This window comes from Rhinichthys klamathensis, unplaced genomic scaffold (assembly GCF_029890125.1).
Source record: "Rhinichthys klamathensis goyatoka isolate OS25496 unplaced genomic scaffold, OSU_Roscu_1.1 h1tg000192l_1, whole genome shotgun sequence".
NCBI lineage: Eukaryota > Metazoa > Chordata > Actinopteri > Cypriniformes > Leuciscidae > Rhinichthys > Rhinichthys klamathensis.
Genome location: NW_026606718.1, coordinates 3699140 through 3724326, shown reverse-complemented (window position 1 = coordinate 3724326; position 25187 = coordinate 3699140). Strand labels below are relative to the sequence as shown.

The 25187-nt window shown below is 40.0% G+C and overlaps 1 protein-coding gene across 4 annotated transcripts in view; it reads right to left on the bottom strand.

Moving 5' to 3' along the window:
- LOC130095709 (cell adhesion molecule DSCAML1) overlaps nucleotides 1-25187 on the bottom strand; it is a 121705-nt gene that overhangs the window by 2133 nt on the left and 94385 nt on the right. The window contains exons 12-32 of one of the 4 annotated variants that reach the window (XM_056262464.1): nucleotides 24556-24761; nucleotides 22999-23095; nucleotides 22683-22811; nucleotides 22167-22334; nucleotides 21544-21614; nucleotides 21215-21455; nucleotides 17687-17872; nucleotides 15722-15877; nucleotides 11790-11929; nucleotides 7960-8113; nucleotides 6709-6826; nucleotides 6371-6534; nucleotides 5805-5903; nucleotides 4473-4661; nucleotides 3233-3520; nucleotides 2813-2968; nucleotides 2652-2682; nucleotides 2376-2497; nucleotides 1124-1276; nucleotides 836-1030; nucleotides 367-678 (exon numbers count right to left, since the gene is read on the bottom strand). In XM_056262464.1, coding sequence (XP_056118439.1) covers nucleotides 367-678; nucleotides 836-1030; nucleotides 1124-1276; nucleotides 2376-2497; nucleotides 2652-2682; nucleotides 2813-2968; nucleotides 3233-3520; nucleotides 4473-4661; nucleotides 5805-5903; nucleotides 6371-6534; nucleotides 6709-6826; nucleotides 7960-8113; nucleotides 11790-11929; nucleotides 15722-15877; nucleotides 17687-17872; nucleotides 21215-21455; nucleotides 21544-21614; nucleotides 22167-22334; nucleotides 22683-22811; nucleotides 22999-23095; nucleotides 24556-24761 — 3375 coding nt within the window. The remainder of the gene's footprint in view (nucleotides 1-366; nucleotides 679-835; nucleotides 1031-1123; nucleotides 1277-2375; nucleotides 2498-2651; nucleotides 2683-2812; nucleotides 2969-3232; nucleotides 3521-4472; nucleotides 4662-5804; nucleotides 5904-6370; nucleotides 6535-6708; nucleotides 6827-7959; nucleotides 8114-11789; nucleotides 11930-15721; nucleotides 15878-17686; nucleotides 17873-21214; nucleotides 21456-21543; nucleotides 21615-22166; nucleotides 22335-22682; nucleotides 22812-22998; nucleotides 23096-24555; nucleotides 24762-25187) is intronic. The other 3 variants (XM_056262465.1, XM_056262466.1, XM_056262467.1) reach the window with 3 other exon arrangements.

Here is a 25187-nt window from a genome sequence, read left to right as displayed (position 1 = left end):
ATATAATATTTTTAAAGTATTATATATATCTATATATCTATATATATATATATATATATATATATATATATATATATGTATATACTGTATATATATACCTTTTTTATATTTCACACTTTACTGAGATCATAACTTTTGCAAACCATTTTTTTCTATTTCAGGAATATCAGAATAATAACTATTATTATAAAATATTACAAAAAATAGTTATTTAATAAAATGTGATATCTATAATATTTTATACAATATTATTATTTATAAAAAGGGAGAAACAGTTCTGGAAATGACACAATCTGGACTTTACAGCTCCAGCACTAAATGTTAAGATTACCCCCATAAAACCACCTAAATGTGTCGTCAACTCACTCTTGTTGGCGCGGTGGGGAATGGGCACTGCCACATTTTTGCCGCGGTCGTAGTCCTGTGGTTTGGGTGGGGAGGCAGTGAAGCGACAGATGCCCGGTTCGGATGGTGTGCTCATAGAGGTCATGCTGTCTGCGTTATCATTGGTTCCGGTGGTCATCTGATCAGAGGAGCTGTCTGAGATGAAGCACTCTGTGATCTCAAACTTGGCGTGCTGCAGGTGTTCTTCCAGCTTAGCGTGTTCGTACGCTCGGGCCAGCTCCTCGTATGTGGAAGACGCACTCTCGGTGGACACCATACTGTTACGTCCCTTATCTGAGGACAGGAGAGAACAGAGTTAGTGTGAACACACTGTTAAAACTGTGGTCGATCACTTCATATGCTGGTCTTTCAAAGTGGACAGTTTTTCAAGTCTGGTTAATGAGACCACAAATATAATTAAAACCTGAAATTTGTGTGTGTGTGTGTTGACCTGTGTCCTGGGACAGGCTGGCGCTGTAGCTGTCACTCTCTGTGACCGTGATGCCGTGCTGGGAGCCCACTGTCCGCCAGTCTGAGGTGAGAGTGCGAGCAGGTGTGGAGGCCTGGCATTTCGTCAGAGTCCACTGGCTGGAATAGCGGTTCCTTGTGCTGTGCGCAGACTTCACGCTCTTCCTCGATACTGGATCTGAGAAAAGGTCAAATGAGAGAGTATATGAAACATTCACAAATGATACCATCTTCTATCTAATATGCAATAAGTGGGTGAGCTATGACATACTGGTGCCAGGCCGGATGTCTGACATGTCAATCAAAGGCCCAGTGTTCTGGATGAGGGCGGGGTGATGCACAGACACACCCGTACAGAAGCTCTGAGGGTTCACTGATTGGCTGAACTCAGTGTCCGTCACAGGGATGGTGGCCTTGTCTTCACCTATTGCACACAACAGAGAAAAACAAAGATACCTTGAGAAAAATGTTGTTTTACTTTTATAGTTTAGGAGTTCTTTAGCCAGGTTTAATTCAATAATCAACTTTGTCTATCTATCTATCTATCTATCTATCTATCTATCTATCTATCTATCTATCTATCTATCTATCTATCTATCTATCTATCTATCTATCTATCTATCTATCTATCTATCTATCTATCTATCTATCTCTTTGTCTATCTATCTATCATCTATCTATTTGTCTATCTATTTGTCTATCTATTTGTCTATCTATTTGTCTATCTATCTATCTATCTATCTATCTATCTATCTATCTATCTATCTATCTATCTATCTATCTATCTATCTATCTATCTATCTATCTCGTTGTCTATCTATCTATCTCTTTGTCTATCTATCTAACTCTTTGTCTATCTATCTATCTATCTATCTATCTATCTATCTATCTATCTATCTATCTATCTATCTATCTATCTATCTATCTATCTATCTATCTATCTATCTATCTATCTATCTATCTCGTTGTCTATCTATCTATCTATCTATCTATCTATCTATCTATCTATCTATCTATCTATCTATCTATCTATCTATCTATCTATCTATCTATCTATCTATCTATCTATCTATCTGTCTATCTATCTATCTCTTTGTCTATCTATCTATCTATCTATCTATCTATCTATCTATCTATCTATCTATCTATCTATCTATCTATCTATCTATCTATCTATCTATCTATCTATCTATCTATCTATCTATCTCGTTGTCTATCTATCTATCTCTTTGTCTATCTATCTAACTCTTTGTCTATCTATCTATCTATCTATCTATCTATCTATCTATCTATCTATCTATCTATCTATCTATCTATCTATCTATCTATCTATCTATCTATCTATCTATCTATCTATCTATCTATCTATCTATCTATCTATCTATCTATCTATCTATCTATCTATATGTCTGTCCGTCCATCCATCCATCCATAGTATTATGCATAATATATATTTCTTACAGGTATATTGCTATGACTTCCATATGACTCAACAGCACATGCATACACACACATACACTGACCTATCTGTTTGATTCCCTCTTTATCCTCGATGAGCAGCTGCACGCGAGGGATATCTATGTGCAGTCGGGGTCCCTGAGGTGGGCCTTTAACTGGAGTGTCAAAACTTCGATTGTTCTTACTGCTCCAGGTGCAAAACAACCACAGAAAGACACACACACAAAAAAAGTATTGCCACTGCCACTTCCTTAAACACACACATTTCATAAGGAATGAATGAGATCAATGTTTTAATTTTGGAGTTTAATCTTTACACAGACTATTAACTATATCCTTACCTGATAAGCATCTCAGCCAAGCTCTTAGCATCTACAGAAGCAAACAGAGTTCTTTTATTCAAACCTGTAAATTGATTCTCAAAATGTAATATGTAAATATACACATTACAACGTTCCATTCTTTCAATACAGTTTCCCGCCTCTTTCACTCTCTTACTTACCTCTGAGTCTCTTGAGTCTCTTTTCTTTGCGTTTCTTGCGGATAATAAAGAGTAGCGCCATGCCTAACGTGACCAGGATGACTGGGCAGCCGATAGAGAAAAGCTTTTTAACATCGTCCCCTTCCCCTCGCGCTGACTTAATAGGCGGAATAGTGCCTGCGGAGGAAAGGAAATAGAGATAAGTGAAGAGATCGAGATAAAGCTCATGTCAAGGCTCTTATCGCTAAAATTCAGGCCTAAAAACAGATTATTTAATTGATTTAGCTGCTAATTGTACATGTTCTTTTGCGTCGTCCTGTAGTACATGCCCTGGCCCTGGAGGAAATATATCTGGACATCCGTACAAGTATTGAATGACAATTGAGTGACTCGACTGATGGTGCATTCACATAATTTCATTTTATTATAGCTGGGACGTACTGCCATCATAATCCAGCGTGGCAAACTGTGAGCTCTGGTTCCCGCACCCGGCGCTGTTGCACGCCTTCATCTTCAGCTCATACCAGGTGGCCTCACGCAGCTCAGCGAGGAAGATGTCAGCAGAGGCGTTGGTGCGCACGCTCTGCCAGGCCCAGGTGCCTTTGGGACGGAACTCCAGAAGGACAGCAGTGATGGGGCAGCCGCCGCTCGTCCAGCCCTGCAGGTTGAGCCGGGCGTGGGTGGAGTTGATGTGAGTGAAGAGGGGCTGGTCCTTATTGAACTGCGGCTCTGCAAAAACAAGAAATAAAACTTAATGATTGGCTGAGTTCATACTACAATATACTAATGCGTTATAGATTGATTACCATATAATACATATAATCTATAACAATGATTGGCTGAGTTCATACTATAATAATGTGTTGTATTGATGCAATAGATTAAATGTCACATACATAGATGTTATTTCAGATTTATCCTTGAATTTCACATAAATCTTCCTTAAAGGGATATACACTACCATTCAAAAGGTAAAAAAAAGAAAAAGAAATTAATACTTATATTCAGCAAAGACACGTTAAATTGACGAGTGACTGTAATGATATTTATAATGTTACAAAAGATTTATATTTCAAATAAATGCAGTTTTAACTTTATTTTCATCAAAGAATGCTGAAAAAATTTATCACGATTTCCACAAAAAATTTAAGCAGCACTACTGTTTTCAGCATTGATAATAATAATAAATGTTTCCTGAGCGGAAAATCAGAATATTAGAATGATTACTGAAGGATCATGTGACACTGAAGACTGGAGTAATGATGCTGAAAATTCAGCTTTACATCACAGGAATAAGTTACATTATAAAATATATTCAAATAGAAAATAATTAATTTAAATTGGAATAATATTTCACAATATTTCTGTTTTTACTGTATTTATGCAGCCTTAATAAATGCAGCCTTGGTGAGCACAAGTGACTTCTTATAAAAAACAATTTTGAACGCTGGTGTGTATGAATTAAAAAAGTATGAAAAATGCTAAATAGCCAATGATCATTTTTTTTACATACGTCTTAAAGGTACAGTAGCAAACCGAGCCTATTTAAATCTAAGGGTTAGTAAGGAGGAAGGAACTGGTCACAAGGAGGAACTAAACAATTATATTTTTGGTGCAAGAACCTTGATAAAAGGTACAAGTGAACTTCAGGGAAGAAAATAAGCTAGCTAGAACCACTCACCTCTGCCGTGAGTCTTGGCCTCAATGATCTCGCTGATGCGACCGGCTCCCACACTGTTTTTAGCTGCCAGTTTGACTTTGTACCAGGTTCCACAGCGCAAGTTGTCCAACTTGAAAGAGCGTTCGCTTGAGCTAATGAAGACATCCTTCCACTCCTCAGTGTTATCTACTGAATACTGCAGCACGAAACCTGAACACACACACATATGCAATATAGGACAGCTGTTTTCATTGAATTCTAGGATTCTGTTTTAAATAGTAGTGTACTAAAAGTGTTTTGGAGTCTAACAATATGTTTGAATAGCATATATACCACTGCTTGTGGAGTATGGAGTATGTATGCTGACAACAATATGCACATTTTCTAGATGTAAAAACACACAGATTTGCTCAAATGTGCAATAGCAGAGCACACTGCGTAGGATACTGTATCCCACAATGCAATGTGCTCCACTGGACTTCCCATTCCAATAACTAGAAGCAATTTGAGCAAACAGGTTTTTCTTTACTCATTATTTGAGTGGACTGAGTGGCTGTCATATTAATGCAATGTATATAATTGGTAATTTTTTTTTTTTTTTTTTTTACTGAATAACATATTTAAATCATTTGACAACAATGCAGCATATTTCCATATGAAATGTATATAGTTGCATAATGCATTACATACATTTAGTTTTTTAATTTATTATTATTTTATTAGTTCATGCAATTCCTGGGAATCAAACTCATGATTTTGGCATTGCAAGCATAACTCAGGACACCGTAATAAAGACTTCCTAACATCACCACTAGATGGCGCATTGACCTTACAGACTAATCACAGAGTTACTATCTCAGACGGAGAGCTGATCAGATGGCTGTAAACCTCCATTAGTTACAAAGAGAGAAAAAATGCTGACTGCACAGTTATGCAAATAGATGCACAATATGGCGTCGCCCATCATTAGGAACGGGACGGATTTGGTGTCTCACTTCAGCTTTGGCAGATGGCAAAATAAAGGGCTCCACATCAAAAGGATTTACCCACTGACAGCCTGGCGTGCTCCTTATTCTCCTCCCACCCTTCCACACACAAACACCACAGACATCTATGTTTTTACCTAATTTACTGAGAGGTGCAAGCAGTTTGACAGTAACATGTGACACAGTGACAGATTAAACCTTCTGAGAGAAAGACAGGTAGACAGATAGAAAAAAAGAGAGAATGTGCGAAACATAATAAAACAAACCTTAGAGATGGATAAAAGAAAATTAAAAAGGGGGTGAGAGATGAAAAGAAAAAGACTTGTTGTTTAAGGCGACCAGACAGAGGCAGGACAAAAGCTTGTACCTCTGATGGAGCTTCCTCCATTGTCTCCAGGGATCCAAGCCAGAGTGATAGAAGAAGTGGACGTGGTGGAAACTGTCAAACGTGGTTGATCTGGAGGCACTATAACACAGGACACACACACAGATTGATGGGAAATCTTCCTCTTAATATTCAAACACCAGAAGACAATAAATGTGGATTAACTTTAGCCCGTCCTGGAACATGACACAATCTTATCTCTACCCCCATTCTAAACGTGCGGTCGCATTTTCCGTTGATCAGCAAGTTTTCATGGTCCAAATCGAGTCATCAACAGGAATCTGCATGTTCGAGAATTTTGCTTCAGAGTGAATGATTGGTCATGCAAATATGACACGTTGACCAACAGAAAGCGGCTTGCTTTAAAAGTGACTTCCGTGTGAGCTGTGCTATTGGACAATGGACCTTTTTTACACACACAATTTCACTAATGTGACCGCCCCCCCAAACCTAAATTCAGATTGGTTGATAGGAACTGTTCGAGGACCAACAAGCTAGTTGACCCAGGACCATTTTACAGGACTGTGTGGAAAGACACTCTTCTTTACCTTGTACCAGCAGGTTTACGATGATTGTGTCAAACCCCAACGTGTTGGTCGCTGTGCAGGTGTAGTACCCAGAATCCTCGGCTTTCACAGAACGTAGCACCAGGGTACCATTTGAAAGAATGTTCCTGTGACCATCCTGAGTAACCGGAATGGCAGTGTCCTCACTGTGATGATCAAATCACAATCACATTGACCTTTTCATCTTTTAATAAACTAGAGATGAATATGTAGGACTTAAAAAAAAAGAGGAATTTGGGGTTGTACAACTAAACTGTCACTTTTCATATTTCAAAAACTCATAGGGGTTTTCAGGAAATTGCCAAAAGCTGATCTCAGACCTGTCTTTGGTCCATTTGATGGTAGGTGTCGGCTCTCCCACCGAGCTGCACGGCAGCCGGACTTCCTTCATCCATGGAGTGGTCACCGTTCCACCAAAAGATAGGATTTTAGCAGGAGCTGAGTAGGACAAACAAAGAGTCATATTGTGCACAGAGAGTCACAAACACGCAAAGAGTGCACAAATTATACTGGGCTTAGGGTGGACTGACCTTCCTAATTAAGGTTCGAACCCCGCAAAGGAAGTAAAAAAGGTTGGGGTTTTAGGGGCCGTTCACACAGAATGCATTCCACTGGGTTGCTTTTCCATTGCTTTTATATGTAAACACGCATTAGATGGACATCTTTGTTGAGTCAAAACAATGGACATCTTCGTCTCACGTTTTTGCAGCGTCTTTCCATGACACAGTGTTCTATAAATGGGGCACTCAAAGTAAAATAAGTTCAACTTTTAAAAAGCACGTCTCGAGACCTTGCGTTTATTTCCCCATTCCACTGCCCTCCACCTCACATGTTTAAACACAAAAGCACGTTCTGTGTGAACCAACCCTTAAAAAGTATATAGTATACAGTTTGACGTCTACTTGTTATTTAATGACTATTTAGTGTGTGACCACAACAGTTCACTCAATGGAAATTGAACATACATGGAAAAATTGGCCATCAAGGGACTCTTGCTCTTTAAACTAGCTGTGAACCAGTTGTTAAATAACACACACACACACACACACACACACACACACACACACACACACACACACACACACACACACACACACACACACACACACACACACACACTCATAGATTCTCTCCCTCGTTTTCTGACCCAGGAAATATTGATTGAACTGCCCCCTTCATTGTCTGGCATATTGGCCGGGTCATTGTCTGCCATCTCTTTCTCATTTAGTTGCTTTTACTCCTCTCCTCATAATAAATGACAGGCTATAGCATCATCCATCAGGAGAGAATGAAGGAAAAGGAAGAGAAGAGAGCATCAATGACAGAATGACCCTGTGCTCACTTGAGTCATCTGCCTTATCAGGCAATTGCACAATTTCAACATAATCGCTGAGTAAATAAAGCAAAATTATAGACAGAAATTGACATTGACATTGATTACTGCTTGGAAACTATCAAACTGTCTGATTTGAGATCAGGTATTGACTTCTATATAGTGCATGTGGATACAGAGCTGATAGGAGATACATGACACAGGACTTATTTTCCCATTAAACTCTAGGCGGACTCACCTTTCCCAGCAGGCTCCACAGTCACCTTCTCGCTGATGTTGCCCCGACCAGCAGTGGTGACGGCGGCTGACCAGATCAGATACTGCTGACCCCGGGTCAGGTGGGTGATTCTGTATATCAGCAGCTCAGGGTTGGCTTCGTATTCGCTGGGTGCCTGGAATCATCGCAAGAACACAATGTTACGAACAAACACGCTAGAGCTGATAAAGACAGGGCTGTGATGTTATTCTGTTAGAAAAACGATTCACAATAGCTGTTTTTAGACTCAACAAGTATGTGGATACAAATGTTTCAATGTATGTTGGAGTTTGAAATGTGTCCAAATGCAATCCATAATTAAACACTAGTATATCGCATTCTCGGCACTGCCGCAAGGGCCGCTATAGCGGGTATTAGCATAAACGTTCTTCTTCTACAGTCAATTTTCTCTTTTAGCAAGTTAAAATTGAAAGGACTATTCTATTCAGGAAACCTGTTTGAAAACAGTCCTAATTTTTTCTTTTGTTGATGCTAGTGAAACTGTCAACATGTTTGTAGCTAGCAACCCGAATAGGTGCGGTCACATCTAGTGTTGCTCAGTGAAATTTTGGAGGCTAAATCCAGTAATTTCAATAGGAATGGCAAGTTTTGCATGACGGCGAAAAATTCAACCCACAGATTTCACTCTCTTCAACGCTAATTTGCCATGTTGACCAACATAAAGCTGCAGTTTAAAAGTCTTTTATGTGAGCTGTGCTTCATACAGTCCATCACTACACTATTGACAATCGACTGTGAATTTTTGCACTTTAATAACACATTTGATAACATCTGAGTACTGAGCTTTGTTATGTATGTTATGTACATCAGGACTGCACTTTCTGCTATTTGCTCAGCTCTTATATAAATGCTTTTTAAAGCTAAAAATGAAACATGACGACTTGCTTTAATACAGGATTTATACTGGGCCCTTTAAAGGTGAAGATGAATGTGTAACGTGTGTGGCGGCACCTGGAGAAAATGATTATTCAAACACAATTCTTTCCTTTACCCTTGAATTAATAGCGTTTGCTAAATAACAGATTTCTGCTGCTTTTCTTTATGTGAGTGAAAAAGGCTTAACTGTGTGTGTGTGTGTGTGTGTGTGAGAGAGAGAGAGAGAGAGAGAGAGAGAGAGAGAGAGAGAGAGAGAGAGAGTGAGGGAGACCCAGGGGGCCTTACACAAGTAGATGATAGGGTAAAAAGACAATACCCCCAGACACACTAGATCAGTCAGCCTCAGATAACACTAACAATAGAGGCATTCTAATGAGAGATATCTGCTGCTCACCTCAGCATGCGTAACACACACACACACTCACACACACACGATGAGTATTTCTATTATTATATCCACCTTTCATTGAAATGCACAACAAGAACATAAAACAGTATCACTGTACACACACAGAAATAACGTGACGTTAGGCTGTGCTTCAAGCTCTCTGTAATTGTAGTGTGTTTAAGAGAGCCGTGTGTCTGCTGTCCAAACGCGTGTTCATCACGATGAATGTCTGCTGCCCGCAGACATGCAAACACACAGTGTCATTCCCACCGATCTCACTGAATGCAGCCCTGCCATCATCTCTCGTACCCCTCGGTCCTGACACTAACACAGTGCCCCCCCCCCACACACACAGTGCTGTTTCATTTCATGAGGTGTTTCTCATGTCAGTTTGGGTTCTTCAGTGGGCTAATGGATTTTAGGTAAACATATTTCCATATTCTATTCATAATCAGAAATACACTACTGGGTATTTCTTAGTATATTTCTTAGTATTTCTGGGTATTCCTTAGGCTGTCTTCTAAGGCGGCATTCTAACTGAAATAGAAACAGAATGGAATGGAATCCTCATCATCAGTGGTTTGTGGAACACTTTACTATAATGCTATACCAGTATGCAAGCAATATATAAAAATTATAATATAAAAATAGGGTTTAAAGTCGACATGAAGTGGAAATTCACCCTATCTATTTTCTAAATGCATGTTATTGATCTTATTGTGGATGATTCATCCATGCATTGGTTTCATTTTCTAACAAATACCTTGTAATTTTTTATCAAACTGTCATAACTCGATTTTTTCTTTTTGATAATCTGTTTCACTCAGATGTGCGTCACAATGCGGAAGAAAAGATCTGTCGCTACTTCCACAACAATGTGACTTTAGCATGCAGTTTACATACTTCCTGCCTGCATGTGCCAGACTAGCAACTGTCATTAAGACGAATGGGAATGCTAATGAAATGTTAGCATCCCTCAGGAATTTTTTTAGGTTTCCTGATCGGCCATCTTGGAATAATTTTTTTCCAAGATGGAATTTGTCACAGTGCATTCTGGGCTAGGTTTATTTGTGAAGACTACATGTGGTGCTGGTTTATATATTTGCCAAGGTCAAGGGGTTTAGAGATAAATAGTGAAAATAATAATAATCATAATAATTATTATTATATACTTATTATATTGTAATTATATAATACAAGTATATTATAATTATTGTTAATTTAAATCATTAATATAAATAACAAAACACAAATAATATTTATGTACAACATTTATAAATATAATAATAATTATGATTATTATTTAATACACATACACAGATGTTGCTTTTATCATATCATGTTTGCTATTTTTCTCATTCAAATGAGTACTATATTTAGCTGTCTTCATATTTGAGGAAGGGGGTCCCTTGGAAGAGGATCATCATATTTGGGGACCTTGAAAGTTTGAAAACCACTGCCTTCTGGGAGTATGTCTAAGATCCTTAAAGATGCTGTCTAGGTAGGCAGCTCACTAGGCTTCTGAACCCTCTCTACCTAGTTAATTTCGATTCATCCCCCCTCCCCCCTCCGTCCCCTTCTCAGCATGAATCAGGTACGGGAGGTGCGGGCGGGAGGGGTGGAGCGCTGTAACGGATATTAAAATATTCCTCCGGTGTAGAGATAGCGGTGATCCGGGGAGCGATAGAGGGAGATAATGAAAAGAGGAACAAAAGTACTCCCCGCACGCTGAGTCTGACCCCCCTTCCTCCTCCTCCACCTTCTCCTCCACCAACCCAACACCCCCCCCCCCCCCACACACACACACACACACACTCATTTACATAGTAATCACCCTGTGAGGCCAGAGAGAGAGAGAGAGAGAGAGAGAGAGAGGAGTGATTTGTGAATGAGCAAAAGAACAGAAGAGAGTGAGCATGTGTACATCTGGACAGGTACATTAATTCAGTGTGAGAGTACACAAATTACGTGTGTGTGTGTTTGTCGAGAAGGTGGTTATAAATGTGATCGAGCCTGTGAGATGTGTGTGTGTTTGTGTGTGTGCTGTCAGCTTGTTTCCTGCCCTCCCTGATGAACAGATGAGGTTGTCTAGGCAACGTGATGAGACGCAGATATGCAAATGAGACGGGAGGGTGAGCTTGCATGCACACACTGCAGTATGAGCCTCTCATTTACACACACACACACACACACACACAAGCACACGCGCACACACATCCCGCTGATACTGCAGCACAACCTCACACATGCACAGATTAAAAATACACTCGCCATAAATCCAGACACAAATAGACGATATGATTAACCAAACGCTGATTTATACTTAGAATCTAAAGAAAAAGAAAAAATCCACACATACACACACCCATATGAAGTAAAGCACATAAATGTTAAAAACCCATAAATATTCAGTCTTGCATGCTTCAACAAACACAAAAACACAAGAATGCCTTAATTTTTAAACAAAAAACGACGGCAACACCAAAATCAATGTTAAAAAACAAGTTTCCCCCTTTTTGTGCCTCACCGGTTGGCCCGATCCAGGGCTGGAACAGTAAATTGTGTATTTTCGGATGATACCATTGGGCTTGATGGGGGGAAGCCAGGATACCACCACACTGGAGGCAGAGGATGGCACTGCTTTGATGCCCGCTGGAGGGCCGGGGTCTGAAAGAGAAAGAAAAGAGACAGAAAACTAGATTAATGTTTGACAGAAGCATTGTGGGATATATCACCTCCCTGTGACCTAAAGGTTTGCCGTAATATGTTGTGCGCTACTTATGGAATTTTCTGGACTTTTTCTTAAAGAGAGAAAGAAAAAAAGAAAAAGAAAAAGAAAAAGAAAAAGAGGAGCCCTGTTCCTAAACAAGCGAGCTGTCTTTCTGCCTACATAGTCAGCTAAATAAGTATACTTCCAGTTTAATTTACGCTGGGGTTTTTCGTACAGTGCGTGTGAAAAGATACACGTTTAAATGAGCATTTTTATCCATCATAATGGAGAGTAATAGTCCCAGACATTGGACAATTATTAAACTTTACAGTGTGCAAGTGTCGAGCACCTGTGTTCGCGCACGCTATAGCATGTACTGTAGTTTACTTTGAAAAGCTACGTGTTCGGCTAAAAAGTCTAAACTTCATCAAAACTGAAACATTATACTTTGGACTTTGGCAGCATCTTAACCATCATGACTGCATCAAAGCTTTCTACATAGGCAATGGCAAAGAAATAGTGCTGCTTGTGAAGTGAACATGAGAATCAACTGAGTCTTGGCTTACAGAGTTTGACATTACTTAGCATGTTGCTAAGCTAACACTCCCAAAAAAAGTACAAAAATACAAAACGTAAAATTACTGGGTAAAATTAGATTTTTCTATTCAAATTAATCTGTTCTGAACAAAATAGAATTTCCCCCCAGCCATCTTGGATGCATTCTGGGATTTCTTTATGAAGGACACATTCAATGCTTGGGACAAATTTGGCCAAAATTAGAATATCTTATAATGTTGCAGCCTACTTTTGGGAACTGCCTTTGTCTACCTTAAAATTTCTCCTATGAAGGCAGAAAACTAGCTTTTGGAATAGAGCTAGAAACAATAAAACAAGGAGCCAAAAAAAACCAACATTTTTCTTGAGTCTATTGTAGAGAATTTCTTACCATAAGATTAATCTTCACACCAAGACAGTGTTCAGTGTGAAAATGTAATGCATTCAACATTTTAATTTCAATAAACAGCTGTTAACGCATCTGTTCGGAGCAACATGAACTTTTGATTGCCATCAATGCGAGTGAATATTGATGGTCTTTTCCATTGCACTGCGAAGAAAACCGGCCAACTAATAAAACTTACGCTTTAGGAGTAACATAAAACTATGTAGGGGTCCAGAGCTTTGTTTAGGATTGGCCCATCACACTTCTGTCATCTTAGAAATAACCGTCACAATTTAGTGTGTCTACAATGCTTAGCAAGACATGGAGATTCAAGAAGGATTGGAGAAAAATTCATAATCATCATTACTAGGGTTTAGCCATACAGGGGTTTATCCATGAGGGGTTTAGGTCTTAAAGTGGTGACACAAACTGTTGTTCTATTTCTAATTCCCTGTAAATTATGGAGAACACAGTCAAAAATTACTATTATTACATTGTTTTTATAAAGTTTCCATATGTGCCATGAGCAGACAGAAATTGGCCCAAAAAATGTGGACAGGAAGCCCCTTGTCAAACTGACACCACACACTCCTATATCTATCATATTCAATTAAATGAAAAAGATCAATGCATCTCTCCTATTCTCCACCATTCAGACACCCCTTATTTCCCTGAATCCCCCCTCAACCCCACCAGGGAACGGAGGAGAGACAGATATAGGATAATCCTATCCCGACTAGTGTAAGCACAAAATTAATGTCAGCTAATCCACAAAGAATAAATCCTTCTCCTTGTGTTGGATGGGGGATCTGCTTTGAGACATAAACCAGCTTTACAGACCCCCCTCCTTTAGCGTCTTAATTCTCATTAAGTGTGCTAATACTATTTCAGAGCCTAAATGTCGCCACGGCGACCGCATCCAGCAATCAAGCAATCCAGCATCATCTGGACTGGGACCATGCAGCACTTGCCTCCAGCTAATGTGGTTTTTGTGGCAAGATTTTCTGCCCCACAACCTCCCCCCACCCAGACACATACACACACACACACACACACACCCTTGAGCTTGAAAAGAGTCGGGGTAAAGGGGAAGTGGATTGCACATAATGTGGCTGTGTGTTTGAACACCGGTTCTCCACTGTCTGGGTTGAAAGCGCACTGGAGGGTCACAATTATCTGTCACAGATAAAAGACTATATAATTTTTTACCTTTTATGTGGTCCAAAACCTAATAATCTGGCTATTCAGGGTATCATAAATATGCTCAATAGTAAGCAGTAACATTAATTTGTTTTTTAAGATCCCTTAACAGGCCACATTCTAAGACTGAATCGTTCATAGCAAAGTCAATCTCAGAATGCATTACAGCAAGCTCAGTAAAAAAAATAAAAAAATAAATCAGAAGATACAGAGAAATGTTGATTATAAATGTGCATATAGTTCCTTAAAACTGAAAGTAATACAATAAATATAGTTCAGTGTAATTTTACCCAGTATTTTGGTATGCTGTGTATTTTTATTTGTATGAATTGCAACAGTCCCAGCCCATTTTTTCAGCGTCCTTGGATCCGGAAGTAAATTCCCATTCATTTTCCCCCTAAGGATTCTCAAAAAGACTTCAATGTCCTAAAAACTTTTTCCGCATACAGACGACAACGTTGTCAAAATGAGCCCCGCTCACAAGGATCCACGAAAACGACTAAAAACGCTGTTTTATTCATGCCAGGCCAGTAGTTGGCGATGTCACTTTGTAAAGAAACACTACACGCCTATATGCTGGACACGTAATACGCATGAGGCCGGGTTTTTATTGTTTACGTGGATACGATAACGGTATAGTTTTCAAAAACTTGCACTTTGGGTTATCTTATATTATCTTATTAAAGTATCTTTTATTTTTGAAGAGTGCTGACAATGGTAATTGTTACATAGGAGGAAAGATGGAAATAAGAATAAAAATTGACTAATACAATGTTGGTAGTATGTTGGTAGTGAGGAGTGGTGGTGATGATGGTAATGATGATGGTAATAAATAATAAATGGTTATTTTGCTTATGCACATACACACGCACACACACACACCCACTGTTATTTTCACTTCTGGAATTATGGAATTACTATATTGTTCGTTAATGCACTATTTTGGTCTGTATGTCTGTCTGTTAAATAAAAAAAATAAAAAATAAAAAAAAACTTGCACTTTGAAACACGATTTCAAAAGCGTGCGTTTTCCCGCCGCCAACACGCCGTTGTCGTGTAAATGAACGGCCAAAAAGCATAAAAAGTTTTCCGTTTTTAGTCGAAAACGGTGTCGTGTAAACATGAAGCATGTTTAGTCATGAAGCAATCCAACCAGCTATTATGAGTACATCACAACATTACAAAATTAGATTTGAATTAAAAGTATTTTGATTTGAAATACTGTGGCTTTAGTGAGGGATTTATTTTGTTTGTTTTTCACCAACCAGGAACTCTACTGTTAAACAAAAGATAAGTTAAAATAATGTGGGCTGAAAGGCTTCAACAAAAGCATGTACAATCAATTAACAACCTCATAGCTTACAGTAGGTTTGTCTTTAAAGACTCTATTGGAATCAAGAGTGAACTAGTCTCTTGTGCACTTTATGTGATGAGTGAGTCTCAAATGATGTTCCATGATGGTGTCTTAGAAACCTGCCCCTGTAGACAGCAAGCCATAAGGTAGCTCACTAGGTTTTGAAATAGGTTTATTGTTTTTTACAGTATGTGTACATGTATTCAAGTACACAGACCGACATATGGACACGTGTGTACATGTGTGTGAACTTACGGTCTTCTCGGGTCTGAATGTAGAGTACGTTGCTGCGGACGCCATCTCCTGCCTGTGTGTAGGCCAGGACCTGAATGCTGTAGTTTGTGAACTTCTCCAAACCCTTCAGCTCCACCTGCTCGCGAGTGGTAGTGATGTTCTGCATCTCTCCCCATTCTGAGAGACGTGAAAAATACTGAATGACTCTCTTTCTGCATGCTCATATACTCACTAATAACAGCAGTGTAATTAGAACACATCACACAAGGGAACACAGGAGAACCATGTTTGCACACATTCCACTCGCAAAAAAAAGTACTATGGTATTATTCAACGAGAGACTAAAATAGTCTATTTTGCTGGACAAAAGGTTGCTCGTCACTGCTACTGTAAAGCTATATTTAGCAGAAAATGATATTTATGTCCAAGTGCAAAACAAACAAAAAAGTAAAAAGATGTTAAAATAGCATTTATTCCTGTATGATGGTAATGCCATGCTATTCTTTGAAGAAACTAGATTCCTACTGAATAAGATTCAGTGCATGGTATATATTACCATCTGATGTCATCACTGTACCATGTTACTTTACAGCACAACAGTACTTTTTTTGTAAGTGACACACAGCCGGATAAACAACAACAACAACAAAAAAACAAAACATATTGTTCTTGCATTTCAGTTAGTTATAAATAACATACCCTTACCTTGTAAGACATTATTCGGCCCATTTATGATCCATTTTTACTGTCCCAACAAATTGGTTTAAGTATACTACCGTTCAAAAGTTTTACTACCGTCAGTAAGATTTTTAGTTTTTTGTTGTTGAAATTAATACTTTCATTCAGTAAGGACACAATTATGAAAACATTTATGTTACAAAAGCTTCCTATTTCAAATAAATGCTGCTCTTTTGAACTTTCTATTCATCAAAGAATCGTGAAAAAAAATGTATTATGGTTTTCACAAAAATATTAAGCAGCAGAACTGTTTTCTACTGAGCCCGTATATATATATTTTCCCATACATAGATTGTGGCCACAAATTAAGAATTAAATCCTACCAAAACATGGGAACTGATTAGTACAATGTGGCCACGATTTATTAAAACAAGGGAATGAATTAATCAATCATGGGAATAAATTCTTAATTTGTGAGAATATATATTTTTGTCTGGATGTCATATTCAGGGCTCAGTAGTTTTCAACATTGATGATAAGAAACGTTGGTAACACTTTAGTTTAGGGTCCAAATCTCACTATAACTAGTTGCTTATTAGCATGCATATTACTAGGATATTGGCTGTTTATTAGTACTTAAAAAGCACATATTAATGCCTTATTCTGCATGACCATATTCTACATTCCTATCCTAATACCTAAACTTAACAAATACCTTCCTAACTATTAATACGCAGTAAATAGGCATTTATTGAGACAAAAGTCGTAGTTAATAGTTAGTACATAGTGAGAATTGGACCCTAATCTATAGTGTGAACGAAATGTTTCTTGAGCACTAAATCAGCATATAATAATGATTTCTGAAGGATCATGTGTCATTGAAGACTGGAGTATTCAGCTTTGCATGACAGGAATAATATACATATTATATACTGTATAAACAGTTTTTACTTTATTTTTTGATCGAATAAATTCAGCCCTGGTGACCATTCAAAAACATTTAAAAATCTTATCTACCCCAAACTTTTGAACGGTAGTGTAAATTGTACAATATTTGTGTGGACATTTTTCAGAAATTTCACAGCAATACATTTTTTGCACACTTTTAGCATTTTTTTAATCTACATTTTCCTCACATTTTCCTGTTAGATGTAAAAGACAACACACACACACATACACCCGTCCACCCACAAATGTACATCGTCTGTGGTTTGGACTGGCTGGGATACAGATACACGGGTGGACAATAGGGGGCGCTCTACGGGGACCGCGGCTAGTGAGGGAGTAACAGTAGTAGCGTATAATTACTCTGGTTGAGCCCCAGTGTCTGGCCCCCACAGCACCCACCTCCATCGGGGTAGAGGGACCAGAACACCACACGGTAGCCCTTCAGAACCCCATTCAGGGTCATCCGCGGGGGCTCCGACCACGTGATCACCGCCTCGTCCGATGTCACCGTGATGGCCCGCACATTTTGGGGTGGCTGGCTGGGAACTGCGAGAGGAAAAGAAAACAAGAGACGGTCACATAAAAGGGAAAGGAAGCAGCGGGAAAATAATTCAGGCACCAATGGAAACAAGATACAATAGGTGAAGTGGAAACCAAAAATTGCAGTGAAAGAGCACAATTACAGTGATATAGTAAAATGACAGTAAAATACTGCAATTGGAGCACTTGGTGAGGCCCAAGAGCATCAACAACCTTGTAACTGCACTCAAAAAGGACAGAACAATCACATCCTGAAGCTGAAGAGAAGTGAAACGTTACTGTTATCTCGATCTTGAGCTGTTTCACCTACTAAATGCGTTTGCTTTTTTTCCGGATGCGCTGCAAATGTGGTGGTGGTGATGTGCCAAATTGCGTCCCTGAATAAATAATGGCACTATTGAGGGGACACAGAGCCTGCCTGTGTGACTTGCTGGGAGGGAAAAAGCATGTGCGGACGACAGGATGAAAGGAGGGATAGAGGAGGGATAAAGCTGGCTTGGCTCTATGAGGGAGCAGCTGCAGCTGGCGCAGGAAGAGGAGCGAGTAAAGGAGACGGTGAGAGGAGGGAGGGAGAGAGAGCAGAGGAGAAATGATGGTATTTGTTTGAAGAGGCCTTAGGGTCCGACTCTGTCTGGCCCTGGTGGACCACACTAAAACTGCCATTTAGAGTAGAGTGGCTTGACAGAGCGCTCACAAGCACAACTCGCTATAACTCTCCAACCCTGCCTGCAAAGCCCAGTCTCTCACTGACTTTCTGGATCAGATGCACTAAACAGGTATATTGGCATCTTACGGGTATATTGGCATCTTACTTTCCTCCCAGCTATAATTATTAACTCACACTCATGTGGTTTCAAACCAGAATGACTTTCTTTTTTTTCTTTGGCTGCTATTAGGGGCTATCGTACCAGAGGAACCTTTTCATAGTTCCTAGAGCTATTGGTGGAAGTTCCCGGATTTTGGCGTGTTCGCACCGCAGGAACTAGGAACGATTTTAGTTCTAGAAACTCCTTTTGGAGGAACTAATTTAGCTCCTAGTTCAGAGTAGGGTCTAAACCAGCACTATAGGAACTACCAGTGACGTTAGTGTATACGCTGATTGGCCGAACGCACGCGAAACACCAGCACCCGCCATTCTTTAAAAACCTGTGAAAACAGATTATAGCCTTTATATTTACTCCAACTCCACGAAAATGGAAAACAGTGATAGATGGACCTCTTAACCTTTACGCTAAGAAGAAAATCCAACGCAACTTTGAGGGGACCAATCCAAACATGATTATGTATTTCTGCTGAGCTGGCAACACTGGACATCAACCACACGGCATACGCTAATACCTTTTCATATGCTGTCTACAACAGTTCTATCTAATAACGTATTAGACAGGACTGTTAGACAGATCGTAAACTAATGAACACGAAGAATGCGAGCACTGTGAGCTCAGGCTCTGGTGCTCTCAGCGCCGTCAAAATAAAAGTCACAACAACAAGCGTGGCTTACGTCAATTTAGAGTACCTACTGGCGATGAAAATGCAACCAGAATTTTTTCCTAAGGCAACCATTAGTTCTTGGGGAACCACCCTGGTGGCTAGTTCCTAGAACTAAGTTCGAAAGCCCCTATTGTCAATATAATGAAAGTGAATGAGCTCAGTACCATAAAAGTGTCAGGAAAGTTGTCTATAATATAATTTGTGCACTATATATTTCCTGAAGTCATTCAATAGGTTTACTGTATGTGACAGACTAAATTTAAGTCATGATGCATTGAAAATCATGACACCCACCCTAGATCTTCTTAGCACATTCATTAAAGAAGTAGCCATGTCTGATTCATGAACAAATCATTCGCTTGAGTCAGATCTTTTCAATGAATCATTCCAAAGAGGCCTCTGTGAAGCAAACCAAACCCTCCATTTTTGGAGCCCATTTCAATGACGCCTTGACACAATGAATCGACATCAAAGAACTAGCGACCTAGACCGGGGTGTCACCTCATGTCGCCTGCGTCTGGGACAAAAAGTTGCGCTTGAAAACACAGCAAAGACTACAGCCATCTAGCCTGACCGTTCTGCGCCTGAATGAGAGGAAATAACTCTCTATAGCAGCATGTGGCAGTAGTCCATATTCATCATTTAAAAAGGGAAACCGGATAAGCTAGGACTGTTGTTATAAAATGAGAAGAGCCTATGTGCTCTCTTGATTTTGTTGTTTGTTTGCTACCATCAATTTGATCTTCTCTTGCATTGGTTCGCTAAGCTGAACAGCCAATCAGAGTAATCTCTCTCAACGACGGGCTCCGTCGCTGATTCAACATTCTCAAACAGTCGAAAAGCCACCGAAGGGCACTAGCCACTGACTAGTGCCAAAGGTGTGGAATACACAACAAAAACTAGACTGACAGACCCTCAACAATAGCCTGACAATTGGCCATAGGTTCACTTTCATTCTAGGTCTGAGCTTGATTGTTTTATAGCAGGGGTGTTCAAACTCGGTCCCGGGTCAAACTCGGTCTCACTGTCCTGCAGAGTTTAGGTCCAACTTGCCCCAACACACCTGCCTGGAAGTTACTAGAATACCTAGTAAGACCTTGATTAGCTGGTTCAGGTGTGTTTAATTGGGGTTGGAGCTGAACTCTGCAGGACAGTGGCCCTCCAGGCACAGGACTGGACTACCAGCAAGTAGACCTGGTTTCAATCTGGTAAACCGTCTTGGTTGAGTTGGAAAATGTTTTGAATTTTCAGGTTGGAAATTTTAGAAGAGAAACAAACATGACAAGAAAACCACTGATAGAGGTAAAAACAAAGTCATCAGGGAAAAAGCGATGGAAGAACTCAACAGTGGCACAAAAACAACCCAGGAGCTTTCCAAAAATAAGAATGGAGCAGAAATACAGCGGGACAGAAGTGGGCGGAGGGGTGGAAGGGGAAGTTGGGAGATGGAGGGAGAGATAAATGAAAGGTGTTTTGAGAGAGAGTGAGAGAGGATTGGGAGCGGAGAGGAGGGGAGTTGAAAGCCGGAGAGAGGGATCTGGAGGAAAGATGAAAAGAGAGAGGGGGAGACAATGCGCTCAGCTGCAGATAATTAGACTGGGAGGAAAAGCAGCGGATCAGGGAGAGGGGCCTCGGCAGACAGGCTAATTATAATTATTTTTCCTATGCTTGTTGTTATTACTATTATCCTTAACAGCATCAATATCACTGTCGCCACAATGACAGTGACACGCATGTGGATGAGGACCACGGGCCAGAGTTGCGCCGTACACAAGACTCGTGCGCAATCACACGAAAGAGAAATCCCTAGAGCATGATGGATGGATGGATGGATGAATGGATGGATAGTTTAATTACCATCTTCCAGTGTTGTGGCATTGATCTCAGAACTGGAAGGTCCGGTTCCGGCTCGGTTGAACGCCTGGACGACCACGCCGTACTGAGCAAACTTCTTCAAGTTATCCAGTGTGTACACCTCACTATCACCTGTGGCTTTCATCTCCACTATACTGTATTGTCCATTACTGCCCGGTCCATTCTCCCTATAACCGATCTGATAGCCACGGATCACTCCATTTTGGAGCTCTTTTTTAGGTGCCTGAGTGGAGTGAAAGAAAAGGAGAGAGACTTAAATCTAAAACTCTAAAATCCAAAAAAAAAGTCAAGTTTAGAAGTCGCAGGCTTACCTTCCAAGTGACACGGATACTCTGAGAAGTCATTGGCTGTAAAATCACCTCCATGGGTGGCCCATCAGGAGCTGTGAGAAGAGAATCATGTGACGTCACAAGATTATTAAAGGAATAAAACATTCTGTCACCTTGAAGTCATTCCAAACCTGGATGACTTTCTTTTTTCTGTGAAACACAATGGGAACAATTTTGAATAACACCCCAGAAACTTTTTTATGTAACTACAATGACAGGGGACTGGTACTTTTAAGCTTCAAAAATGGTGTAAAAGCACCATAAAAGTATAATAAAAGTGTCCCGTATGAAATAGGCACTAAATTCCAAGTACAAGTCATATGGTGTCTGAAGTTGTTATTCACTGATCTTCCCCTCCAGTAAGCTTTTAACCATTGTGACTGGATCAATGAGTCAATCGTTCAGATTTTGTGAGCAGTATGGAAAAGAATGGCCTGGAAATTCTTCAAAAATGTATCTTTTGTGTTCCACAGAAAGAAGGAAGTACAGGTTTGGAACAGCATGTAGGAGGGTGAGGGATGATGCCAGATTTCTTTATGTTTTAGAGAAGTGTTTTATGCTTTACGAATATGAGCTCGTGTGTACATCAGGGGCGGTAGACGTACGTGCTTCCTCTGTGCTGATGGTCAGCTCTTTGCTGGCTTGACTGCGTCCAATCTTGTTGTAGGAGTACATGCGAATGCTGTACACGGACGCCGGGTGGAGCTCCACTATGTTGGCCTGGTTGTTGGTTGGCGAGATCTTACGGGTGGCATGTTTCAGCTCCCACGGGTCTACGACAAGGACAAAATAACACGGATACATTACTACATCACACCTCCATCCAGGCTGTTCTAGAACATTATGTTTGTTAGCATGCAAAAAGGACTGTTTACAGGTCAAATCATACGGATATGAAAAACAAGCGATGCATGGAAAACTAGGATGACGCAGATGTACAAACAGCAAAATAAGGCAATACACTCGAGTCGCAACGTCGCAGAAATCCGTTCACATCCCATTCATCTTCTCACAGTCTGAGCTTATTCGCTACATATTCTTCTGACATACAAATACATATTTAATGCACGTTCACAATGTTATTCATCCAAGCTTGAAATGGAAACAAAGCAATGCCGCACCGGATTTGTTCTTGTACTCAATGTCGTAGCTGGTGATGATGCTATTGCCGTCAAACCGCTGCGTCCACCTTAGGTTCATACTCCGATCTTTGACCTCTCGAACCTCCAGCTCTGGGGGGTCAGGGGGTTCTGCAAACCAAACAAGTGGAAATAGACTTCAAACAGATGGAGGAGATTGAGACAAAGAGAGAGAGAGAGAGAGAGGCTGAAGAGTAAGAGGTGGCTTGGGGCCCGGAGATAAATTATTGATTTTGTGTCTCTAGATAAAGAGTATCATGTAAGATGTGAGCATGTTGTTCATGGCTGATTGTCTTGCCTTGCACCGTCAGCTGGATGAGCCCTCTGCCCTCGCCGTATGAGTTGATGGCGTGACAGGAGAAAAAGACGGAATCCCCGCGCTCCGCTGGCTTCAGCTGCAGAAAGAGAGAAAGTGTTTGAGAGGGATGAACTTGTTTAGATCTTTTGCTCATTTTGAGGCCCGCATAATGTATTGTTGAACGATGTAAAAGTGTTTTCAATGTTAAAATACTATCTCTTATCCCAATGTGCCTAACTGTAAGTAATAATATCAATGATACTACTACTACTACTACTACTACTAATAATAATAATAAAATAACCTTTCATGCATAAAATTCAGACTAAAGTAATTTGATGGTCAGAATATAAAACCATTTATCAAAATTGTAATAATATATATATATATAAACACATACAATTAAAAATAAATAAATAAATAGAGGCCCAATGTGCTTCACTGGTAAGAATATAAAACCATTTATAGACTAAGTAAATAAACACAGCCCAATGTGTTTTTCATGTCAGAACATAGGCGCCGATCCCATGGGTGTACCACGGAGAAATACGAAATATTCTCCATTGATTTTAACCAATAAAAAATCGATTGCAGCTTTCAGACACGATTATCTTCACCTTTTTTATAGTTTATTTGAGGCCCTTTCTACAGCGTTATTTTAATGACAAATGTCAAGAGCGCATCCAAGTAATGCGCGAGCACAAATCTCTCAACTCGCAGGCGGATTTCCTTCACTCTCGCACAAAACTGGATGGGCGTTCTCAAACATAGTCTCATGGCTCTTGTCGGCTCTTGCTCAGATATAACGTGTGCGTGCTCAAAACTCTCTACTTGCTTTTTCTCTAGAATGGTCTTCTCTCCTGGATTTAATGTTGCCAGAAGCTTTTAACCACTAGACTTTCACGATTGACTGACGAAATAACAACATGTACCTTTAAATTCTAAATAAATTACGGATTTATTTCATGAGATAACATTTTCAAGCTGATTTAGTCAACCAGTTCTCAAGTTATTTTATTATTTAATAGTTATTTTTGAGTTAAGTTCAACCACTAGTGGTTATAGGTATGTAAATAGGTATTTATTGAATTATATTATTTACTGAACCGCAACTGATCATCAGAGCGAGAGCGCGACTCGCGACGACACTCATGGAAAGAATGTGCTTTAGTTTTGTTGGTAACATAGGCGTAATTTGCGGGTGGGACCTATGGGTGGGACATGTCCCCACCACTTTTTGCCAGGGTCGTTATTGTCCCAACCACTTTTTCTGGGGGTGGACTGTGGACACTGGGCACCCACCGGCAGAAACATAAATCGGCGCCTATGTGTCAGAATATAAAATCATTTAGTGTAAATAAATGAATAAATAAGACAGATCAAAAGCTCACCAAACATCAAGAGCAAAATAAATCAATAATTATAATTATGTAAAAGGTCTACCAGGAAACCTGTCTGGCAACATTAAGGCAAGACTTTGCATTTCAACATTCATGGTATCAACATTCAACATTCACTCCTTCACTGACATCATACATGTATGTGTGTATGTCTCACCTTCAGTGTGGAGATAACTTCATCGCTTTTCTCGTTGGGGCTGGTGGTGATGGAGTATCGAGGGTTGCGGTCGGGGTCAATAACAGTGTCGCCTCGCTCCCAGCGGATGATGATGGGGTACTCACCCCGGGCGGTGCAGTTTAACTCCTTGTTCTGCCCTTTTATGGCCATGGTGGTGTTTGGGTGGGATGTGATCATAGCTGGAACTGTATAAAAAGATGGTTTAGGAGGACAGGAGGTAAATTTATGTGAAGGAAAGAGTGAATTTAAAAAGAGGCAAAGGTTAGTGTGACTTTAACCAGACACCTGGTGTTCTTATGACACGGGGCAGTGAGCGTTAGTGTGTGCATTTCTCCAACCCCTCAATCACTTTTTCACACTCTGAACCTCACTCAATCCTCCCGAGTAACTCTTCTCTAGTGCTGCCTCACACACACACACACGCACACACACGCACACACACACGCACACACTCACACAATATTGATCTGAGGAGGGTTCCGCTGTTTTGTTTTCATCACTTATTCATTCCCTCCCTTCCAACGAGTGAAACGGATAGAATTGAGGGAGGCAGAACAGAGGAACGATTCAATCAATAACACCAACACTGAATCAGGGAGAGAGAGAGAGAG